This window comes from Talpa europaea (genome assembly GCF_964194135.1).
Source record: "Talpa europaea genome assembly, chromosome: 1".
Classification (NCBI taxonomy): domain Eukaryota; kingdom Metazoa; phylum Chordata; class Mammalia; order Eulipotyphla; family Talpidae; genus Talpa; species Talpa europaea.
This window is the reverse complement of record NC_140073.1, coordinates 85,727-106,778: the sequence shown is the minus strand read 5'-3', so window position 1 is coordinate 106,778 and position 21,052 is coordinate 85,727. Positions and strand designations below refer to the sequence as shown.

The window sequence follows — 21,052 nt, the reverse complement described above, 5'->3', positions numbered from 1 at the left end:
CCCGGCCAGGGAGCAAGCCACAGGGCACAGCCGACCTCTCCTGTCTCCCGCTGCTCCCCTCGGCAGTGTGTTTCAATCTGCCTGTTCTGCTCCCCACTCTGTCTCTGGGGAGTCCTCTCACCCCCCACACCTCTGGCCTGTACCCCAGCTCTTATATGCTCTTATAAATATGTAAATTAAAAAAAAAAAAAGAAAAGGAGTGAATAAAGCCAGGGGCTCGCTGTGAGGACACGAGAGTACGGGGGCGCCGTGTGTGCTGCTCACTCAGCCCTGAACCAGCGCAGGCTCTTGTCCAGGAAGCCAGCAAAGGATTCGCAGGCATTGCAGGGAAGTGAGCAGAGAGACAAACTTTGTTTAAGAAAGCGAAGAACAGTTTATCGAGAGGACGGAAGCCAGGACTCCCAGGGACTGCCCTCAGGAGGCGAGACTGCTGGGGCACTGAGCCCTTTCCTAAAGCCTCATCATCCCCCGGGGGGCTCTTCTCCCGGGCCACACTCCTCCGCAGAGGCAGACTGCCATTTGCCAGCTCTTATCTGAGTTTCTCTTTGTACTTCCCCTGGCCAACGTCTCCTAAACTTTACTGCCCTCATCCACCCTCCCGAATGTCTCCGCCCTTGTCTCCGCTGCTTCTGCTCCCTGTGCTGTCCCTGAGCTGCCTCATCCGCCCAAAGCTGCCCCGGACTCGTGGTGGCAGGGGCACAGCACAGGGCGGATGGTGGGCTCACCCCAGTGTTGAGGACAAACTCAACCTGAACATACCCCGACAGGGACCCAACCGCGACCGGCTGCGACCACGGCTATAGGCTGCCGAGCCCAGGAGCTCGTACCCTGCAGGGTCAGGACCCCCCGCCTGCCCGCCCTGGGCAGCGGAGCCCGCTCCAGGCCCCGCAAGGCTGCCGTGGACCCCGGAGAACTGCGGTCACGGCCTGGAGTCTCTGGAAACTGGAGGGACCAGAGGCAGCCCAGAACCTGGTGCCAGAGCAGCTGCTGGAGGGAGCCTGGTGGGGAGCCGGGCCGGGGCGACTGTCGGGTTTACTCCCGGTTCCCATGTCCAGGCTGGAGGGGTGCCGTGGGGGTCAGACCCAGGCCCGGGGAGGGAACCCCTTGCACCGGAGGGGACATGGTGGGGTCTCTTTTCCAGAGACGTGAACTTTCTCTCTCCCTGGTGGATGACGATCCTGACAGTGGCTGTGCGGTCTCCTGGGAATTCCTGTCCCTGTCCCTCTCATTACCTCGTGGCCATGAAGTGGCAGCCACGGCTGACCAGGAGCTCCCTGGTGCTGCGGAGGAGGCAGCATCTGCGGCTGCAGGGAGCTACCAGCCCTGGCCTCCTGGACACAGCCCGTGTCTCCGGACGGGCCCATCAGCGGACACGGCGCGGCGGGTCAGTGCCGGGCGAGTGATGCCAGCGCTCAGGTGGATGCAGGGGCGGAGTGGGGGTGGCCTCGAGACGCCAGGCAGATTTGTGGAGGCCGCGGGCTCCCTGAGCACCAGCAGCGGATGCTGAAACTGGAAATCAAATTACAGCATCAAAAAGGTGATGCGCACGCCCGAGGAGCCAGGGCGGTCAGGACAGGCAAAACCATAAAACTGACCAATCAGAGTCCCTGGAGGGCGGCCCTGCCTGGGAGGGAGCCGCCGAGCCAGACCCAAGGCCACGGCAGGGTGGGCAGTGCCGTGGGCGGCTGGGGTACTGCAGCTGAGCTGCCGGCCTGGCCCGGCCTCAAGTCCTGGGCTCTCAGGCCTGTGGGTTCTGTTGAGGGGACCCACCAGGGTCCCCAGCCTAAGTTCAGCCCTGGCCACACCTGGCACTGAGGCCACCCTGCCTGCTGGGGGCCAGAACAGGGGCCGTCTGTGCTCGTGGCCCAAGCCCCGTCCACCCAGACCCCTCCTGGGCCACTGGGGCCGTGGGGGTCTGGCCCGAGTGGACGGGAAGAGTGGGGCTGGCGCGGGAGGCTGACTGGACCTGCCCAGGCCGTCGGCTGGGGTCCAGGCGGCTGCATGTCCCGGAGAGCCCTGGAGCTGGCCGCCTGACCCGTCCTTGCGTTCCGAGAGGGAGCTGCCTTGCATGAGGGCCTCACCCTTGGGTCCCCCAACCCCTGGCTCCCGCTTTTCACCGCCGCTGCCCGCTGCCCACGTCTCCCCAGCCTGGCCCCACGCTCCCCTTAGGGTGGCAGAGAAAGCTCCTGGGAGGTGTAGGGAGCCGCTGGCCTGCGGGGGCCGGGGCCGGTGGCCTCCATGCGGCAGCGACGCCAGGCCAGGGCCTCAGTGCGCAGGCCGGAGGGCTGGCCTTGGCGTCTGCTCCGCGTGTGCGGTGCCCAGGTCACCCAGCTTCCCGGCCACAAAACGCCCCAGGCACCGCATGTCCCCATCCCCACCGCGGGCCTACTTCCGCCTCCGGGCCCCTTAGAGTCAGGGCCACTACTTTGCAGCCCCCAGGCCTGTCCCCGCTCCTGCTCACTCGAAGCCCCTCTGTGCAGTCGGACCTGGCGGCTGCCCTACCCCAGAGCCCTCCTGGGGACCGCCGCCCCTTTGCCGGCCACCCGCCTGGCCCCTGAGGTTCTGGTCTTGGATTCCCCTGAGCCGGTGGTATGTGTCCTGTCATCCATCAGCGGCGTCTTCTGCGAATGTCCTCTCCCCGTGGGGACCTTTTGCTCTTTTAGCAGTAGCTTCCCCTCGGTCCCTTCTCCGTGGCAGGTGGAGCTGGGCTAGGACATTGCCGCCGGGCCAGGAGCCTCGTGGCCCTCCTGGAAGGAGCCAGGAGCTCCTGCTACCTGGGCCAGGCCCTGGTGCCCGCAGGGACTGCCCTGTCAGCCCCCATCGGGGGACTTGGCCTCTCCTGCATGGACCTGGCCGGGCACTCAGGGCCCCGTGAGGGGGCGGGTTCTGGGGCCACCGCGGCATGGATCTGAGGCCCAGCGGGCACGCCTAGGTTATATGGCACAGTCATATAGGGGCCACCGTTGGCCACATGCCGCCCAGCTATGCAGTGCTGGTCTTTGCTCCATCGATCTGTTTGCCCAGTCCCTCGCCCGTACCACCCAACCCCAGAGCAGGTGGGGCCCATGGCCAAGGCCTGTGCCCAAGGCTGGGCCTGCCGCTCACCCAGCTGCGCCATCCGCCCTGCCCTCGCATCCACACCCCATGGGGCCCAGCAGCATGGCCCTCTCCTTTGTCTTCGTTTCTCCAAAGCCCCCACTTCTAGGCACCCTCTCAGCCCCCCAGAGCCTCGGGGTCCCGGGTGGAGCAACATGGCCACGCAGCCAGGTCTCCAAGGCCCTGCCTCGGCCACAGGGCCAGGCCTGGGGGTCAGTGAAGTGTTTCCTGTGAGACCTGACTCCCCGGGAGGGAACCGGGCGCTCTGGCCCTTGGCCTCCCCTCTGTCCTGCACAGACATCGGCCGGGGCCGGCAGGGAGGGGGAAGCCACCCCTGTGGGCCCTGTGCCTCAGACAGGCCTGCGGGCTGGGGGTGGGTGGCACAGGGCCTGGGCCTCACTCGGGGCACGGCAGGCTCGGGGAGCACAGCCAGGTGGACGGATGCACTGGGTGCCTGAGCTGCCCGCTCAGAGATGGCTGAGGGAGCTCACCCGTCCCGGACGCTCCATACGGTCGCTAGGCCAGGAGAGCCAGTGCCTCAGCCCGAGGGGTCACCAGCGCAATGCTGGGCCAGCCGGACATCGCCCCGAGGGCTAGCTGGTGGCCTAGGCTGACCAGGCCCCCCTGGGAGGGCGGCTGTAAAGTTTTATTGGGCTCACGGCACTGGGGCACCACCCCAGGTGTGGGCACCCACACCTGCCTCCCTGGCCCAGGCTCCCAGGGCTGTGGCCACCACCAGGCCCTTGTACACCCAGCCATGGCAGCACCAGGGAGCCCTCACCCTGCATGGGCTCCTGCTGACCTGGCGCCTCGCCCTGAGCCTCCCGAGGGGGCTGCCGAAGGCCATGGCGGGTGGGTGGGGCTCTCCTTCCAAAGACGGGCTGGGTGCTCAGCTGCGGGGCACAGACCCACCATGTGGCTGCGCCAGATATATGGGGGGGTCCCCATGCAGATGCCTTTCCCAGGGCCTGGAACCCCAGTGTCTGCTGGAACTTCTTGGGGGACTCTCCTGTCACTGAGGCCCTGGGACGGGCTGGATGCAGGGGGCAGCTGAGGCCTTTGCTGTGTGTGGGGCCTGGCCTCAGGGCCCTGCCCACTTCGTGGTGCTCAGTCAGCCCCCCCGCCCTGCCCAGGGTGCATCTGCAGCTCACGGCCCCCTCCTGTGTCCTCTCCCAGGAGACCAAAGGGCCCTCTGGTGCATGAGTGGCTCTGCCCTGTCACCTCTGCTCAAATGTCATCCAAGGGCTCCCCCTGCCCCTCCCCAGGACCTCCACCCATGCCCGTCCCCAAAGGCCATGCATGGGGGCCAGACTCCCAGCTTTGCGGCCCCTGCACAGCGTGGGGCCCAGGCAGGCACTTGGCCCCTGTGCATGCACAGGACCCGCTGTCCGCAGCTGCCACTCACTGCGCCAAATGTGGTTTGAGGCTTCGGGAATAGCCCGGGATGCTCTTTCCACCAGGAAGGTCTGACTCAAAATTGAGATTTAACTTAAATTTAGGAGCTAAGAGTAGGGCTCTTGGGAGCGCGCACGGGACGTCTGGACACGAGGGCTGACGCTTGGACACAGCATGAAACATGGGCCATGAGAGGACAAGTTGGTGCGCTGGGCTCAGGCCTGCTGTGCTGGGGCCTATGCTGGGAGGACCCACTGCCCACAGATGGGGGTCATGGCCAGGATGCGCACAGCACGCCCCCGCAGCAGGGCGAGGAATGCCCCTCCGGGAAGATGGCCCAAAGTTGCCCGCAGTAAATGCAGACAGAGCCTGGAGAGAGCCACACCGCGTCCACCGGGCTGATCGCCTGGCCGGCCGCCCATTTGCTTTAATGGAGAGAAGCAAGTGCTGGGAAGCCCAGAAGCTGGGCCTGTTCCTGGCTGGCGTGGGCCTCTGCAGGAACTACCCCGAAGGGCCGGAAGCAGGAGTCCTGACCTCCTCCACGAGGTCCATGCAGCACTGCTAACGGCAGCCCAGGGGCCAGCTTGGGCATCAGCCTGGGGGTCAGCCCGCATCTGTCACCCTGGGGGCCCAGCCTGCATCCGCCAGTCCTGGGGGTCAGGCGTGTCCACCAACGGGTGGAGGGGAACGCACAGGTGCACCCCAGGAAGCTCGGAATGGGAGGGAGCTCGTATGTGGCAAGAGGGCATTGGCCCGAGAACAAAGTACTGAGGGCAGAGACCAGCGGTGGCAGCATGGCCTCACCCCCCCACCCTGAACAAGAGGACAGGCCACCACAGCCAGAAGCCCAGGGGATGACCGGCGTGGGGGAGGGGCAGCGGAGAGAGGTGTGGTTGGGCCCACCAGGTGAACCAGGCATCTGAACTGACGCCTTACGCAGGCCCCAGCGCAAGCCCGGCCACAGTGGGGCGCTGTCCGCTGCGCTGAGGCCCGTGAAGCCCCTCCCGAGGCCCAGGGCGAAGCCTCAGCAATCTTGGCGACTTTGGAACACACAAGCCTTGCCCGCTGCCCAGCTGCTGCGGTAACACCCTCGGCCATCTAGTTTATGGCAGGAAGCTTGCACCTTGTGTCTGTTTCTCCCACCCCCACCCTCTGCCTTCGGCAACTGCCGGTATGCTCCATTCCCCAGAGTTTTTGAAAAGAGGCCTCACCCTCCAGGAGTGCGCCCCGCGGGGTAGGTCACCAGGTTGGGTTCAGGGTTGGGCGCCAGGGTCAGGGTCGGGGTTGGGCTCCGAGGTCGGGTCAGGGTCGGGGTCAGGTGCCACGCATGCCACGCGCTCCCTTGGGGTTTGACTCTTCCTTGCACAGACTCATTCTGAGGTCACAGCCCCTCCAGCTTTCTGGGCCCTTGGGGTTTCCGTGCCCTGTGCCTGTGGTCAGACTCCCTGGCCACCCACGTCTGTCCGGGACCGCTGGGCAGCAGCACCTGGAAGTGTGCCTAGGGGTGCTCCGTGTGCCCCGCTCTGGACAGCAGCGCCTGGGAGTGCCCGGCTGACCCGGTATGCCCAGTGACCGCTGAGACCCAGGCAGCCCAGTGTCCAGCCAAGCCTCTGGGACGTGGCGGGAAGGGATTCTTTTTTTTTTTTTTTTAAAGATTTATTTATTTATGGGCCTCCCCGGTGGCGCAGCGGTTGAGCGCTGGATTGCGAAGCTGCCTGCAGCCTCTGCTGCACCAGTTCGATCCCCGGCTGCTCCCCGGCCACCGGAGGAGGGTCCCACATGGCGCGCAGACCTCTCCTGCCGCCCGCTGCTCCCCTCAGCAGTGTCCTTCGGTCCTTCTGCCTGCTCTGCTCCCCGCTCTGGCTCTGGTGAATTCTCTCACCCTCCCGCGCTTCTGACTGTACCCCGTGCATGTATAAACCAAACAAACAAACAAATAATAAATAAATAAATAAGACATGCCTCTAGAAAATTAAAAAAAAAAAGATTGATTTATTTATGCATACAAGAACTGGGGTACCAGGGGTGGGAAGGCGGTGAGAGGATTCACCAGAGACAGAGTGGGAAACAGAACAGACAGACAGACCGAAATACACTGCTGACAAAAAATCTGAGTAGAAAAATAATCCAGTAGCTATTATAATCCACCTCTAAGACAAGTATCCGTGTGGCCACACTGATGTGAATGATTTTTTTTTTTTTTTTAAAGATTTATTTATTTATTTATACAAGCACTGGGTACAGTCAGAAGTGCGGGAGGGTGAGAGAATTCACCAGAGCCAGAGCGGGGAGCAGAGCAGACAGAAGGACCGAAGTACACTGCTGAGGGGAGCAGCGGGCGGCAGGAGAGGTCTGCACGCCATGTGGGACCCGCCCCTGGTGGCCGGGGAGCAGCCTGGGATTGAACCAGCGCTGCAGAGGCTGCGGGCAGCTTCGCAACCCAGCGCTCAACTGCTGCGCCACTGGGGAGGCCCGAATGATTTTTTTTTTTTTAAAGATTTATTTATACAAGCACTGGGTACAGTCAGAAGCGCGGGAGGGTGAGAGGATTCACCAGAGCCAGAGCGGGGAACAGAACAGGCAGAATGATGAAGTACACTGCTGAGGGGAGCAGCGCGGCAGGAGAGGTCTGCGCGCCATGTGGGACCCTTGTCTGGCAGCCGGGGATCGAACCGGCGCTGCAGAGGCTGAGGGCAGCTTTGCAACCCTGTGCTCAACTGCTGTGCCACTGGGGAGGCCCTGATGTGAATGATTTTATAAGTAATAATTAGTGGGTAAATAAGTAATGGTGAAAATAACAAATAATAATAAATGGGAGGAAAATTTGCCTTGCAAAATAGTTCTAAATAGTGTTTTTTTAAAAGATTTATTTATTTATACATACAAGAACTGGGGTACAGGCCAGAGGTGCAGGGGTGAGAGGACTCACCAGCGACAGAGTGGGGAGCAGAGCAGGCGATGCACTGAAACACACTGCTGAGGGGAGCAGCTGGGAGACAGAGGGTCTTCTGCGCCATGTGGGTCACTCCCTGGCCGGGGACTGAACTCGTGCCTCAGGGGCTGCTGACAGCTTCATAGGGCTAAGACTGACCCCTGTGCCCTCAGGGAGGTGATTTCTAAACAGTTTTCATGAGGACTGTGCGCCCTCGAGGAGGCCATAAACCCCCAGTGTGGCTGCATGGGGGTCATCCCGGCCTGGGGCCCCGGGTGGGCGGCAGGGGCCACCCACACCGCAGGGCCGTCCCTACCCCAAGCACCTCGGCGAGTCACTGTCACAGAATAATGCCTGAACAAATATCTGGGCGCATGTCCCGGGTGAAACGAACCCCCACACCAGCAAACCTGAGGGCGGGCGGACTCTGCATGGGAGGGGACACAAGCCCGAGGCCAGCGCGGGGTGGAAAGGGACAGTTCCCGCCTCCCGGCCGCTGCCCTTGGGCCTCATTTCAGTGAATCCTGCTAACCCTAAAGGAACCGATTTCCCTGGATGTGGCCGCCTGCGAGGGTGAGGAGGGGCATGGCCTCCTGTGACGGCAATGGTGCAGAGGCCGAGCTCCTGGCCGCTCCTGGGCGGTGCCCACTGTGCTGCTGTCCGGCAGCCCTGGGAGGAACTGCTGTTTAGGGGAGCAGGGTGGGCGTCTGGGCTGCCGCTGGCTGCTGCAGCAGCTCCTATGGCCCCCAGTATGGACACCAGGTGGCGCCACCTGCCCACAGTGTCCATCTCAGGTGGCCTGTGGGCGGCTGCCGGGGCTCCCACCGTGGGTAGGCACCGGCAGGAGGAAACGGGAGCTGACTGCGTGTGTTGGAGGAGGAAAGCTGAGGGAGGACCCAGCACCAGGCCTCTCTGTCCACCTGAGCCCTGGCCACGGCTGCCCATGCCGTCCCAGGCTGCCCAGAACAGGCTTGGCCCCCGAGCCCTGGGCCCTGCCCCTCTCCAAGCCTCAGTTTCTCTGGCGGTCACAGAGGGCACTCCCCCTACCTAGCCCCTTGGGACCTTTCCTTCCTGGTTCAGTGTGACCCCCCACTTGACCACCATCCCTTTCCCTGGGCCCTCCTGGCCTCCTAGAAGGAGACCCAGTAGAGGACAGTCCAGCACACGGGCTGTGCCCTGTGTGGGGCTGGCTGGCCTGGGGTGGTGGGGCAGCCTCAGAGTCGGGTGGGGGCAGCAGGGATGTGTGTGGATCTCAGCCTGATCACGTGGTTCTGGGGATGAAGACCCAGCGGGGCTGAGGCTGGAGCTTGATGCCGCAGGAGCCCCATGGCCTAGAAGGGGGCAGGGGTGGCACTGGGGTCTCAGGCCGGGGGCCTGCATTCTGCTCCCCTGCACCAGCCTCTGGCCAGGCCTCACGTCCAGGGCTGGGCTGGCCAGGGCTCATTTGGAAGCCTGGAAATGAGGCCTTGGGGTGCAGTAGGCTACCGACTGCCACCCCTCCCCCCCCAAGGGTGGAGGCCCTCTCTGCGCCAGCCCTGGGGGGTGAGTCTTATCCGTGACTCAGGACTGATCTCTGCTGCAGGCCTTATCCCCAGCTGGGACCCAAAGCTATAATTAAAGGTTCAGGCGGAAGGGATTACCACAGAGAGCCCCCCACGGCCTGAGGCAGGCAGGGGAGATAACATTCAGGGCAGCCTCCTCTGGGCCCAGACTTGGCTCCCCTCTGGGAAACCGAGTCACAGGAGCTGGTCTGGCCTGGCCCTGGTGTGGGGCAGGGAGCCCAGAGGTGCACCTCACATTGAGGGCCTGTGTGGTTCCCCACGCAGGACAGTGAAGTTCTGTGGGGCAGACCCTGAGGGCCTGACGGGCGCGTGGTGAAGACTGGCCTGGCCAGCCCAGGATGGTGCTGGTGTGGCCAGGGCCTAGGAGTGGCCTGGAGCGGCTGGGCCTGGCTCTCGGTCGGGTGGTCTCAGGGTCGTCCTGATGCAGTATTCTACCACATCTGACTTGCCTCAGTGTCCCTGGGGTCTGAGCCGGTCTTGGGCTCGGTGCTCGCTACCTGGACCCTGAGGTCTGCTGATCAAGGCCGCCCACAGGCCTCCACAGGAGCTGCGCCTGGGCCGCCCCGAGGGCCTGGCCCGAGGGCCCCCAAATCAGCAGGGAGGCCAGCCCTGGCAGGTGGGGCCTGGGCACGGGAGCTGGCCAGGGGCGGCCTGGGCTGGGAAGGAGGTGAGGAGGCTGAACAGAGGCAGTGGGAGGCTGGCCTGTGTGTGGTGGGGGCACGTGGGGGTCTGGGGGCCGAGTGGGGTGCTGATGGCGGGGCTGGGGTAGCACACATGCCCCTGGTGGAAGGGAAAGCTGGTGCAATGTGGCATGAGCCACCGGGAGGGGCAATGACCCGGGGGGAGGTGACCAGAGCACCGGGTGCCCGGCCAGAGAGGGGTCAGGAGCCTGCACAAGGTGGCAGAGGGTCCCGGATCAGCTTCCGACAGCCAGGGAGAGATGCAGGGCCTGGGCCAATGGGGTGGCGGAGAGGAGAGGCTCAGGCTGGTCCTGCCTGCACCGCCCGCAGCCCAGACAGGCTGGCAGCCCCGGGGGGGGGGGGGGCGGGGGTTCTGCGTGCTGCCCCCAGCAGACACTCGGATGCTGCAGCCGTCTCATCCCTGCGTCCTCGGCTGGACCCTGGTCGCTTCCCTACCAGCTCTCTCTGGCTCTTCTGTGTGGACGCCTAGGCCCCATGCACAGCCCTGCTGGCGCCCCCAGGTTGCAGAAGGGCGCAGAGTGAGGCTCTCCTGCCCTGCATACACCCTCCTGCCAAATAGTCACAGGACAGCTGCGCTCCCCCTTGAGCTATAAAAGGCCAAGCGAGCAGCGGACGAGCAGAGGACACACCACAGCGGGACTCGGGCGGAGCTCAACCTGACCACCATGCTGAGACTGGTCCCTGCTGTCCGGCGGCTGCAAGCCCCCCTGAGGGCTGGGGTAGTCCCCAGGGCACACATCTCAGACAAGCCAGCCAGGACGCCTACTTCTGCTGCAGTGAGTGACCTGACCGGAGGGTGCACGGTCCCCGGGGGCCTCAGGTGTGGGTTGGACGCAGAGGGCCAGGCTGCTGAAGGGTAAGGGACGTCCTCTCTGGCCAGGACACAGGTCAGAGCCTTTGCCACTGTGCCCAGCGGCCTGAGGCTCCAGCACCCCTGGTGTCAGCCAAGCCCCAGAGGGGCCCTTGCAGCCAGCTTCCCGGGGCCTCCCGGCAGCTGCCAGGCCTGGGGTCTGCTCGGAGGCCCCAGGGGCTTCCGAGCAGACAAGGGCCCTCAGGCTCCGCCCCTCCATGGGGAAGAGAGCTGCTGTGGGAGAACAGGTCAGCTTCAGATTAAAACACAGACCCGGCTCTAGGTCACTGCCCAAGGTCACACAGCCGGAGAGGCGACAGGGGAAGAGCAGGAGCTTCTGTGCCAGGCCAGAGTTGTCCTTGGGAGCAGCAGCCTGAGGAGAGGCTGGCTCCTGACTGGGCTTCAGGTCTGAGGGCGCAAGGCCAGCCCCAGGGGGGGGGGAGGGGAGGCAAAGGTCAGTTGGTGCCTGGACCAGCTGCAGCCCACTGCCCGCAGAGCACCAGGTGCACTGGCCCCCGTCAGGGGCCTGCTCGAGTCGGGGGTGGGGGTTCAGGCCTCCCCCGTCCACCATGACTGTAGGCAGCCCCTGCAGGCCTTCACCAGCTCCTGGCTCCACACCACCCAACTGGGTTCCAAGGGCCCGGGACAGTCCTGGCCCAAGGACTCACAGGTCTCTATCCCCCCCCCCCCCCAGGAGCAGGCCGTGGGGCTCTCCGTCACCTTCCTCAGCTTCCTGATCCCCGCAGGCTGGGTCCTGGGCAACCTGCAGAGCTACAAGCATGGCGGCTCGGCGTGAGGCTCCCGCCCTGCTCCAGGACAGGACGTGGCCCTGCTAACTTATTAAACCCTTCCCTCCACCCACTTGCCTACGGAGTCTTCTGTGTGCGCTGCCCCCCCCCCACCAGAGGGTTAGGGTGGCTGTGGCAGGGGAGACCCTCCAAGGTCCTGGGAGAGAAGCCAAAGGAAAGAGACGAAGCCAAGGTGTTTATTAGACATGCAGGCGGCTGGGAACGTCACACAGGTGGGTGCAAGGGTGAGCAGCCTCGGGGAGGCAGCGCTCAGGCATCTACACACCCTGCCTGCAGGGGCCCCTCCCTCCTGCAGGCCTCTCCCTGTGGCCGGGCCCCATCAATGACAGCCCCCCAAATGCAAATCTTGGTGGTCAGGATCATCCGCTGCGAGGCTGGGCAGGTGGCCTAGGTGAGGATATCGTGGGCCTGGTGCTCCACCAGCATCTCCATGCTCCTCACGTCGGCGCACCAGAGCTCCAGGCGGCCCTTCATCCCCTTGATCTGCGAGCGGAGAGGGACACAGGTTAGGTGCTTGGGGCCAAGGCGGCTCCCCGGTCCCAGCTCAGGTCAAGGCAGTGCTACTGAGGACACCAGAGCTGGGGGCGGGGGGAGGCGGGATTACCCGGCAGCTCTTATCGCAAGGGGGTTTGGAGAGACACGCGAGACGACAGGCAAGGATGGAGGAAACCACAGGATTAGATTCCCAACAAACACGGACAAGAGGGATTTGAGCTCGAATCACAGGACCAGGAACGTGTCTGCGCAGGCACCAATTTCAGGATTAAAAGGCACCAGCAGCACAAGCGGCGCCGTTGTCTCCGTAAGCTCTAAAATGCAGGGCCGGGCCCAGGCTCACGTTAAACGAGACTCTGAAACCCTCAGCCCCACAGCAGGAACTCAAGACCGATGCTGTCTCCCGAAGTGGCTTCTACCCAAACAAGACTCAGACACACCCGAGGACACCTACGCCGGGTGGGGGAGACGGGAGGAGGGGGGCCCAGGGAAACCCTCCTAGGCAGCCACCTCACGGCCCATCACCTGCTGCAGGTCCAGCACACGGGGCTGCACCCAGGCCATGTGCACGCGCTTGTCCACCTCGTCGATGCTGCCCCGCACCAGCCCCACGGACAGCGCCTTCATCACCAGCAGCTCCACCTGTGTTTGCAGAGAACGGGCTAGACGGGAGCACGGCATGAGGCGCCACGGTGGCAGCCCTGAGGCTCAAGGGCACCTGGGGGTCCCTCTGTGGGCGCTGAGCCCCAGCCCACTGGGCAGCACCCTGAGTCTGAGAACTGTACCTCGTTCACAGTGATTTTTGCACTTCTGGCAATTTCTTCAAAAGTGAGCTGCCTGTGGTTGGCAGGCCGCGTGAAAGTCATCTGAAAAAAAAAATAATTCTTCCAAACGAAAGCTGTCAGACCACGGACAAGGGTGTCTCTGTCAGTGTTTGCTGGAAGAGGCAGTTGTCCTCAGTGCCCCGCCTCCGAGCTCAGTCACGCTTCTCAGTGAGGACAAGGGCGAGGAGGGAGTGGTGTGGGCCCAGGGTCTGACTGCAGGGCAGTTTCGGGGTGCAGGCTCACCTCCATGAGGCACAAGAGCTGGATCTTCCTCAGCAGTTGGGCTTCGTTGGCTGCCAGGTCAGGCTGGGAGGCAGAGGGACACTGTTACCTGACCCGGACTTGGAGTCCCTACCAAACAGAACCCGGAGCCCTGCGCCCGCCCGCCCGCTGACCTGCTGCCCCCAGGCGCTCTTGAGTGTCTGGAACCTCTCCACGTTGCCGCTGTTGAAGGCGTACAGGGTGTCGATCAGCCACTGCCGGTCGGTGCCCCGCAGCGACTCCAGCACCGGGTGCATGAGCTGCAACAGCAGATGGTTGGCGGGCGAAGCGGCCCCCCGCGCCCCCCACCCCCACCCAAGTCTACTCACGAGCTCTCCGAAGTTAAACACACCCTCGCCGAGGAGCCCCGCCAGTCCCAGCGTGAACGCGCGCTCCTGCTGCTCCGACACTAGGCCGAAGACACCGGGTCACAGCCCGCCCACGAGAAGCGGGGCCCGCGGCTTCCAACGGCCCATGCGAGAAAGGAAAGTGACCGCCCTCGGCGTCAGCTCTGCCAGACCCTGGGCCGCGCGGGGTGGGTGGCCCTGTGCCGCGGGCCTGTCCAGCCCCTGGAAGACAGCCCTGACCTGCTCTCTGCTCACAAGGCACTTCTCTTCCTCACCCCGGCCCTCGGCTCTTTCCCAACACGCTTCCTGGAGCGCGGCAAGGAGCCCGCACCAGCCGTGTGGTTCCGGGCCTCACCCTCCGCGCTGTCCTGTGAGGACACGCTGGTTTCCCGTCTAGACACGTATTTCTTGTGTTTCCCCCCAAACTCATGGGTCACTTTCCTTTCCACCTCAACCCCTGAAAGGCCTTGTGACTCAGCCCCACTGGGCAGCTGCTCCAGTTTTTGGGACAAGCGCCTCAGGCGTGGGGTTCAGAGCACCCCCACCTGTAGCGTCAGGTGTCCTCCGGCCGTGCCTCTGACAGAGGCTCCGGCAAGGCAGAGGGGGTGGGGCAGGCCGGCAGGAGCTGACTGCACCTCACCTGAGCCCAATGCTGAGGGGAAAGAACGCAGATGTTCAGGCCCAGACGGCATCCCTCCTGCCGCGTCTCTATGCAGCGTGGACAGCGCCTCAGCGACACTGGGCACAGCCGTTACCTGGCAGGTCCTTGATGTCCACGCAGCCCAGAAAGCGCAGCGCGTCCTTGTAGTAGGAGGCGTGGTTCCCGATGGTCTGGTAGTATTTACTGGAGAGGTCGTAGAAACGGCTATGGACGGACGTCACCCCGGGGAGGGCGCCGAGCATCTCCTCGACCTCCTCGATGGTCTCCTGCAGAAAGGCACAGCCAGCTTTCCTTGTGACTTAAAGCACCTTAAAGGTGACATATGATAAGATGCCCCCGCCAAGGCATAGCCTGGAAACGGCTACAGCGCACCAGACGCAGAAATGAATGAGCCAGCTAGGCGAGGAGACACTGGAGGGGAGAGTGCCCGGCGGCATGGAGCAAAGAACAGGAAGACAAGGGAAGAGTGTGGCCCCCATAGTGGGGGCGAGGGTCAGCCTGCCAGGAGCCTGGACCCCACCTGGGGGTGAGAAGCAGAGCCTGGAAGGGCCACGGGCCACAGTGCGGTTTGGATGCCCGCCTGGTGCTGGGTGGGGTCGCTGGGAGAAATGCTCTGCAAGGTTGGGGAGGCGGAGAGTGTGTGCCTCACCCCTGCAGCCTCACCTGCCCCTCACACAGGCACAGCACCGTAGCTAACAAACCTGAGCCCCTTCAACGGGGGCTGGACATATAGGCTGTGGAACATTCCCCCAGATTCACGGGTCACTGGCACCAGGCATGCAGACGTAAGCCAATCATCCCGGCAACCGGCTGAAACCGCCGTCACTCCCCCACCTCCAGGGAGGCCCCAGGCAAGCAAAGGGCCATGGAACGCGGTGTATGTATGTGTGGGGAGCCTTCCCAGGGCACCCTCACTGCAGGGCCGTGGCCATCACAGCACTCCTTATAGTTTCCTCAGCTGCGTCATAAATGCTTCAAAACAAGCATGGCAAGTGGGCCTCCCCGGTGGCTCAGGGGTTAAGCACAGCGCTATGAAGCTATCGGCAGCCTCTGCAGCATGAGTTCGATCCTGGCCAGGGAGCTACCCACATGGCGCATCAGACCTCTCATCTCCCCGCTGCTCCCCTCAGCAGTGGATTTCAGTGGATCTGCCTGCTCTGCTCCCCACTCTGTCTCTGGGGAGTCCCCTCACCCCAACACTTCTGACGCTTGCACCCCAGTTCTTATATGCATAAATAAATCTTAAAAAAAAAAAAAACAAAAAACAAAACCAAAAACACACACGGCAAGGGTGCACGTGTCAAGACTGGGGAGGCAGAGAGGACAGGCGATTTTTAGGGCAAGTGCAAGACACCTGAGTGCCCTCTTTAGTGCTCTGGTCACCAAAGCAAAACAAACACGTGGTCTCCAGTTAAACAAGGGGACCGACCACCTCAGTCCGCACCATCTCCACAGCTGACTCCAACATTACACCACAGGAACAAGGCGTGGCAGAGGAGTGGCCATGGCAGGCGGCAGGGAGGGGAAGAAGGAAGGCAAACGCCCTGGGGGCAGGGGGCCTCGGGTGGGGGCTCTGTGTTAAGGGGGGCAATCATTGTACCATCAACTTTCTCTCCAACTGGGCCAAGAAAATCTCTCTTTTTCACACACACTTGTGCAAAGTGGCAAAACACTCTGTGCTACTTCTGCAACTTTTCTATAATTTAAACATAAAGAGAAATAATTATTTTTAAAAACACTAACGCGAAAAAGCGAGACCTCCAGTTTTAAACAAGCCATTGAACGCGACCACCTTGAAGCCTTACCTTGGTGACCTGCAGGTCCCCGATGTTCAGCTTGAGGGCACCGATGGCCGTCTTGCACAGGATCACCGCCTCGTCGCTGCTCTTCACCTGGGGTGGGGACAAGCGGCGCTGAATGAGCACAGAGGCGGATGGAGCTTCTGGGAAGGACGTGCGCGCAGCCAGCACAGTGGACAGCAAGGCTCTGATGCAGACTTTGTATTTACCTTCTCACGAGTTTTCTCCAGAAAACTAAGAGCCACGTTAGGATCTAGGGGGAAAAAAAGAACAGTCATTAGAACCACAGTGGGGTCTCCGCACAGCGTGGCTTCCCCCACAGGCGCTTTTGGCAGGGCGATCTCTCGGGTCAGAATGTAAAGTACAACGAGAACAGAGTTTAGAACCTGACACTTCCTACCGACAGGCAATGATTCAACTGAAAAAGCATCTTAATCACTGTTCGGAATCACTCCTTTTCCAACCATAGGGAGACTCACCCGTCATCTGTCTCACAACATGAAGGGTGATCTCCACCAGGGACAGGGGGTTCACCCTGAAAGATAAACCACAGTCTGAGGGCCAGAGAGCATCAGCGTGTGCCGGGCTAAAGTGAACTCGGGGGCCTCCCTGGGGTGCAGGGGTCAGTCTCAGCGCTGTGAAGCTCTCACAGCCACTGTGGCCCGAGTGCAATCCTGGCCAGGGAGGAACCCACAGGTGCAGCAGACCCCTCCTGTTCTCCCTGCTGCTCCCCTTGGCAGTGGATCTCAGTGGATCTGCCTGCTCTGCTCCCCACTGTCTCTGGGGGATCCTCTCACCCCCGCACCATTTCTTGTATGCATAAGTAAATAAAAATAAATCATTAAAAACAAAAAAACTGAAGTTGAGAAGAGCTTTACCTGTGTTCAAACTCACTGATGAAGTTCTCATAAAGCTGTAGAGCCAAAACATGGACAGTCGTCAGAGGGCACTTTCATGCTGCAAGACCTCAACCCCACACAGCCTATCACCCAGCAGGCACCAGCAGTGGTTGCCAGGTGATGCAAGGCCCATGCTTAGGCTTGTCAAGTCCTCACAAACAGTTACCAGCGGGTCACTGAAGAAAGCTGGGGGACTTCCTCTGGCTTTGGGACTCAGAACCCTGTTCTATGCAGATCTGCTGAAGACAATTTCCTATGTGACTGCCCCAAAGTAAAACAGACTCAGCCAGAAGTGTTCATTGGCCAGACAGACTGCAGTTCCTTCAGGTTTTAGGAGGCTGCAGGCCAGTCATGTCCCATCTCCACATTCCTCCCTGGTCAGCCCACTGACTCAGATGCTTTAGACAGACACAAAGTAGAAGACAAAGGCGGGGCTCTTGGGGAGCTCCTGTCCCTCGCACAGATGACAGACTTGTAAACGCACACTCACAAGGGTGTGAAGGAAGGGCAAGGGATAAAAAGCACAAGGGCGAACCAGACAAGGGAGGCATCCCCGAGAAAGTGCTCCGGAAAGGACGACTGCTGAGACTTAAGGCAAGCAGCACAGCTGGAGAACAGACATGGCGTGGAAGAAGAGTCAGCTGGGAGCTACCCCAGATGACAGCAAACAGGTGCAAAGCTCTGGAGTGTTTCTGAAGGGCAGAGTGGGCAGCAACGGGGCTCGGTCTCTGGCCTGGGCGGGGTGAATCGGCACAGCACATGACCACGCTTCTATTTTAGAGTGACTGGTGGCAGAGGGCAGCAGGGGACAAGGGTAAAGTTACTAGGACCAAGAGTGAAGGAGCAAGACCTGCTGGTAAGCTGGACCCGACTCGAGAGAGGGGGCTGGTCACAGGAGGTGACTGGGCAACTGAGGTCCACTTGGGATAAGGAGAATCTGAGGTTCCTCTGCGGTGTGAAGATGGAATCACTTCCGTGACAGGACACGTGCTGTACAGTCACATGTCACTTAACGTGGCTTTGTGGTCACCAGCGGACCCCACAGGGGAGTGGCCCCAGCGGGCCAGTCCAGGTTGTGAGCACACGCCACGACGTTTGTGCAACGACAAGCAATCACACGATGACACGCTCTTCTGAATGTACTCTAGGCACTAACAGACATGGCTACACAGACAGGATGGAGCACGCCTCAACCACGAAGAGGGAAAGGCTGCCTCTTCCTGCGTGCGGAAGGGCTCCACGGCTGAGCTCAAGGAAGCACGGACTGGGGCTGCCAGGCAAGGCCACCAAGGGCGGGCAACGGGCAGGAACCACAGCGTCAAGCTCGGCCAGTACTGGGCACAGTGACCGCGGCTGAGAGCACTCAGGGCATACTGAAAGCTGCTGAGCAAACAGATCTTAAAAGTTCTTCTCAAAAAAAAAAAAAAAAAATGTGTGTGTGATGACAGATGTTGGTGTAACCTGTGGTGATCATCTCACACACATCCATCTCCAGTCACCATGCCGTACACCTTAAATAAAGCGATGTTATGTGTCAATAATTTCACAATAAAATTGGAAAAAAAAAAATCTCTGTGGGAGCCAGTTAAGATATTTAAAGCTGGGCCTCCCTGGTGGCACAAGGGGTTAAGATGCAACCTATGAAGCTGTCCGCAGCCACTGCAGCACAAGTTCAATCCCTGGCCAGGGAGCTAGCCATATGGCGCAGCAGACCACTCCTGTCTCCCCACTGCTCCCCTCAGCAGTATGTTTCAGTAGATCTGCCTGTTCTGTTCCCCACTCTTTCTCTGGCGGATCCTCTCACCCCTCACACCTCTGGCCTGTACCCCAGCTCTTGTATGCATAAATATATCAATCTTTAAAAAAAAAAAAAGATATTTAAAGCTCACACCTGTCTAAGAGCCTTTAAATAAAGTGGTTTTTTCAAATACAGAGGACTATCTCAAAGGATTCTTCTTTAAGTGGTGAGGTCTCAACTCTTCTGATATCTACTGTAATGTATGCAATTACAGAAAAGAAAAAACCCACAAGCCCAACCCTCAAAGGCACTCCAGTGACTGGAGACTCATGAACACTCTCTGCGTGGGTCCTCTGTGGGCCAAGTTCCAACAACTTTTAAAGGTTTACCTTGGCCACAGAAACAGTAACCTTGAAGTGGACAACCCAAATACTTTGTTACTTACAAGGTTAGGAACTACTTTGCTATATGTAGACAGTGATTTTAACACAAAACAAAGGAGAGAAACGAATTATTGTACATTAGCTACCACCATGATCAAAAATCTTAGGGAACATATGTTAAAACATCTCTAATTTACCATTTCTCCACAGAATCCAAAACACAGAATGTCCAACAAAATCTACAGGTTTACAGATTATGATAAGTTCCTTCCATTAGTAAAATGTCAAAGTGAGGGGAAAACCACAAGAGACTCCTGGGAGGCCACATGGAGGGGCAAGGAAGCGGCCAAGCTCGCTGTGTGCACACAGGCCAGTGCAGGTGTCAAGCCCAATCCAGTCAGGGCCCAAGAGCAAGGTGTCAGAGCATAGGCTGCCAGGGAGGCTTAAGAGGACCCATCAGGGCTTCTTAGAGGGTCTGGGGAAGGCTGGGGCAGGGTGTGGTTTCTATTTTTCTGTCGCCAAAATTCTGGAAGTGCTGCTGGTCAGCATTACTGCAGAGGTAGCCTATGGGGCACCCACCCCAAGTGCAGCACAGGACCAAAGATTTGGGCGGGCGAGCAGGATCAGTGGGGGTGAAGGGAGAGGAGTGTTGGCAGTTACCTAGAAGCTGTGTCAGGTGATCCACCTCTATAATTCTCTACCCCTCCCCCCTCAGGTTCTAAATTTTCAATTTCTGAGCAATTTCCCCCAAAAACCACAACAGTCTATGAAAGAATAAGAAAACAGTCTATGAACAATAAGACACAGGGGCAAGCTACAACACGACTGGAGTTTTAGAAACCAGAATGCCTGTAGTGGAATCTTTTTCTGTCACTCACTAGCTGCAACCTATGGCAAGTTGACCTCTCAGCATCTGCTTCTATATCAAAACACAGGGCATCAGCAGCATTGCCTCCCTGGCACAGAGAGTGAATATGCAAAATGCTTAGATTAGTGCCTGACACAAAGTGATTGTGCCTGACACAAAGTGATTGTAGCTTGCTAAAGAGAAACACCTGATATTTAAGTCCTTTTACACAACCTGATCTAACGTGACAAATGACTTACCTTGATGAGACCATCTCCCTGGGCAAAGCACGGATCCTGCACAAAATCAAGCACCTGCAGTGTCAGCTGATGCCACAGCCTGAAAGACACAAGTCCCTTGAGACCCACAAACACAGGTCCAGTCACAGCGTCGACCGTGGGCTCATCACACCAACGCTGGCAGACCCTGCTGGCCACTGAGGCCCGGCCCACCGCCCAGGCCTCCTGGTTCCGCCAGGGGGTTCTGGGGCCTGAGCCGACCAAATTTCTCTAAGAATCTCTCGCTTCACGTGGGGACGCTCTTCCAGACTATCCCAAGTCTAGCGTCAGGTTGAAGGAAACGGGAACTTTGGGGTCACACGTCTAACGGAGCCCCGGCTCTCTATCGGTGAGACCCGCAGGCAGAGGCGAGAGCTGAGCCCCAGCTTCCCCCTCTGCGAAGAGGGTGGTGGGAGACGTCAGGACTACCAAGACGAGGGCAAACCCCACGTGAAATGAAAAATCGAAAAATTTTAAGAACGCAAAAAAGAAGCTTAAAAAACACAAGGTGATATCCAACAGAAGCAAGCCTTTGCCAAGCACAAGAATTTCCTTTCCGAGACCGCCGCCAGCAAGAGTCGCAGAACAGCCTGGCAAGGCTCGGCCCCCCCCCGCCCCCCCGCCGCGGCGTCTCCGAGCAACCCCGCGCGCCCACCCGGCCGGGCCAAGGTGAAGCGCCGCGGCGAGCAGGGACCCCGGAGGTGTCCCCGGCGGACGCAGCCCGTCGCTAGACCGCCGGCGAGGGCCGCGCACGGACGGCAGCGCCGGTTGTCGAGGACGGTGGGCAGCCCGGGCCGGTGAGGCCCCGACCCCGGCAGTCCCAAGGCAGGGCCGGCCTCCGCCCCGGGCCCCCCCCGACCCCCCGGGCCTCCGCCGCCCCTCGCCCCGGCCCTCCCCGTCCCCGGCCCGGCCCCCCGGAGCCCCCGGCGCCCCCCGCCCCGGCCCTCCCCGCCCCGGCCTCCCCGCCGGCCCGCGCGCTCACTTCTTCGTGTAGAGCTCCTCCAGACGGTGCCACACGGCCGCCTGGCCGGGCCAGGAGCTCTGGCTCTGCTGCAGGAAGCCCGGCACGTCCTTCATGGCGGCGGCAGGACCCGGGACGCGGCGCGCGAGCAGTCGGCGGGATCGGCGGCCGCCGGAAGTGCGCACTCACTTCCGGCCCGGCGTCGCGCGGGGCA

At 61.0% G+C, this 21,052-nt stretch overlaps 2 protein-coding genes across 3 annotated transcripts; one reads left to right on the top strand and one right to left on the bottom strand.

The window, feature by feature from the left end:
* Positions 1-10,318: 10,318 nt before the first annotated feature.
* LOC311180405 (cytochrome c oxidase subunit 8B, mitochondrial-like) lies at positions 10,319-11,383 on the top strand. The gene is made up of 2 exons (XM_084248224.1): positions 10,319-10,462; positions 11,231-11,383. The coding sequence occupies exons 1-2, from the start codon at positions 10,352-10,354 to the stop codon at positions 11,330-11,332; spliced, it is 213 nt and encodes a 70-aa protein (XP_084104350.1). The 5' UTR covers positions 10,319-10,351; the 3' UTR covers positions 11,333-11,383.
* A 122-nt stretch (positions 11,384-11,505) lies between these two features.
* PSMD13 (proteasome 26S subunit, non-ATPase 13) lies at positions 11,506-20,954 on the bottom strand (the record flags this gene model as incomplete). Of its 2 annotated transcripts, XM_084245308.1 has the most annotated exons (13): positions 11,506-11,828; positions 12,366-12,482; positions 12,626-12,706; positions 12,908-12,970; positions 13,060-13,185; positions 13,255-13,334; positions 14,028-14,199; positions 15,739-15,825; positions 15,942-15,985; positions 16,212-16,267; positions 16,611-16,645; positions 19,860-19,938; positions 20,860-20,954. In XM_084245308.1, the coding sequence occupies 13 exons, from the start codon at positions 20,952-20,954 to the stop codon at positions 11,733-11,735; spliced, it is 1,131 nt and encodes a 376-aa protein (XP_084101434.1). In that variant the 3' UTR covers positions 11,506-11,732. The 2 variants fall into 2 exon arrangements, with proteins under 2 accessions (XP_084101434.1, XP_084101433.1); XM_084245307.1 differs by lacking the exon at positions 19,860-19,938 and having other exon boundaries at positions 16,212-16,328; positions 16,590-16,645.
* Between the last annotated feature and the right edge of the window lie 98 nt (positions 20,955-21,052).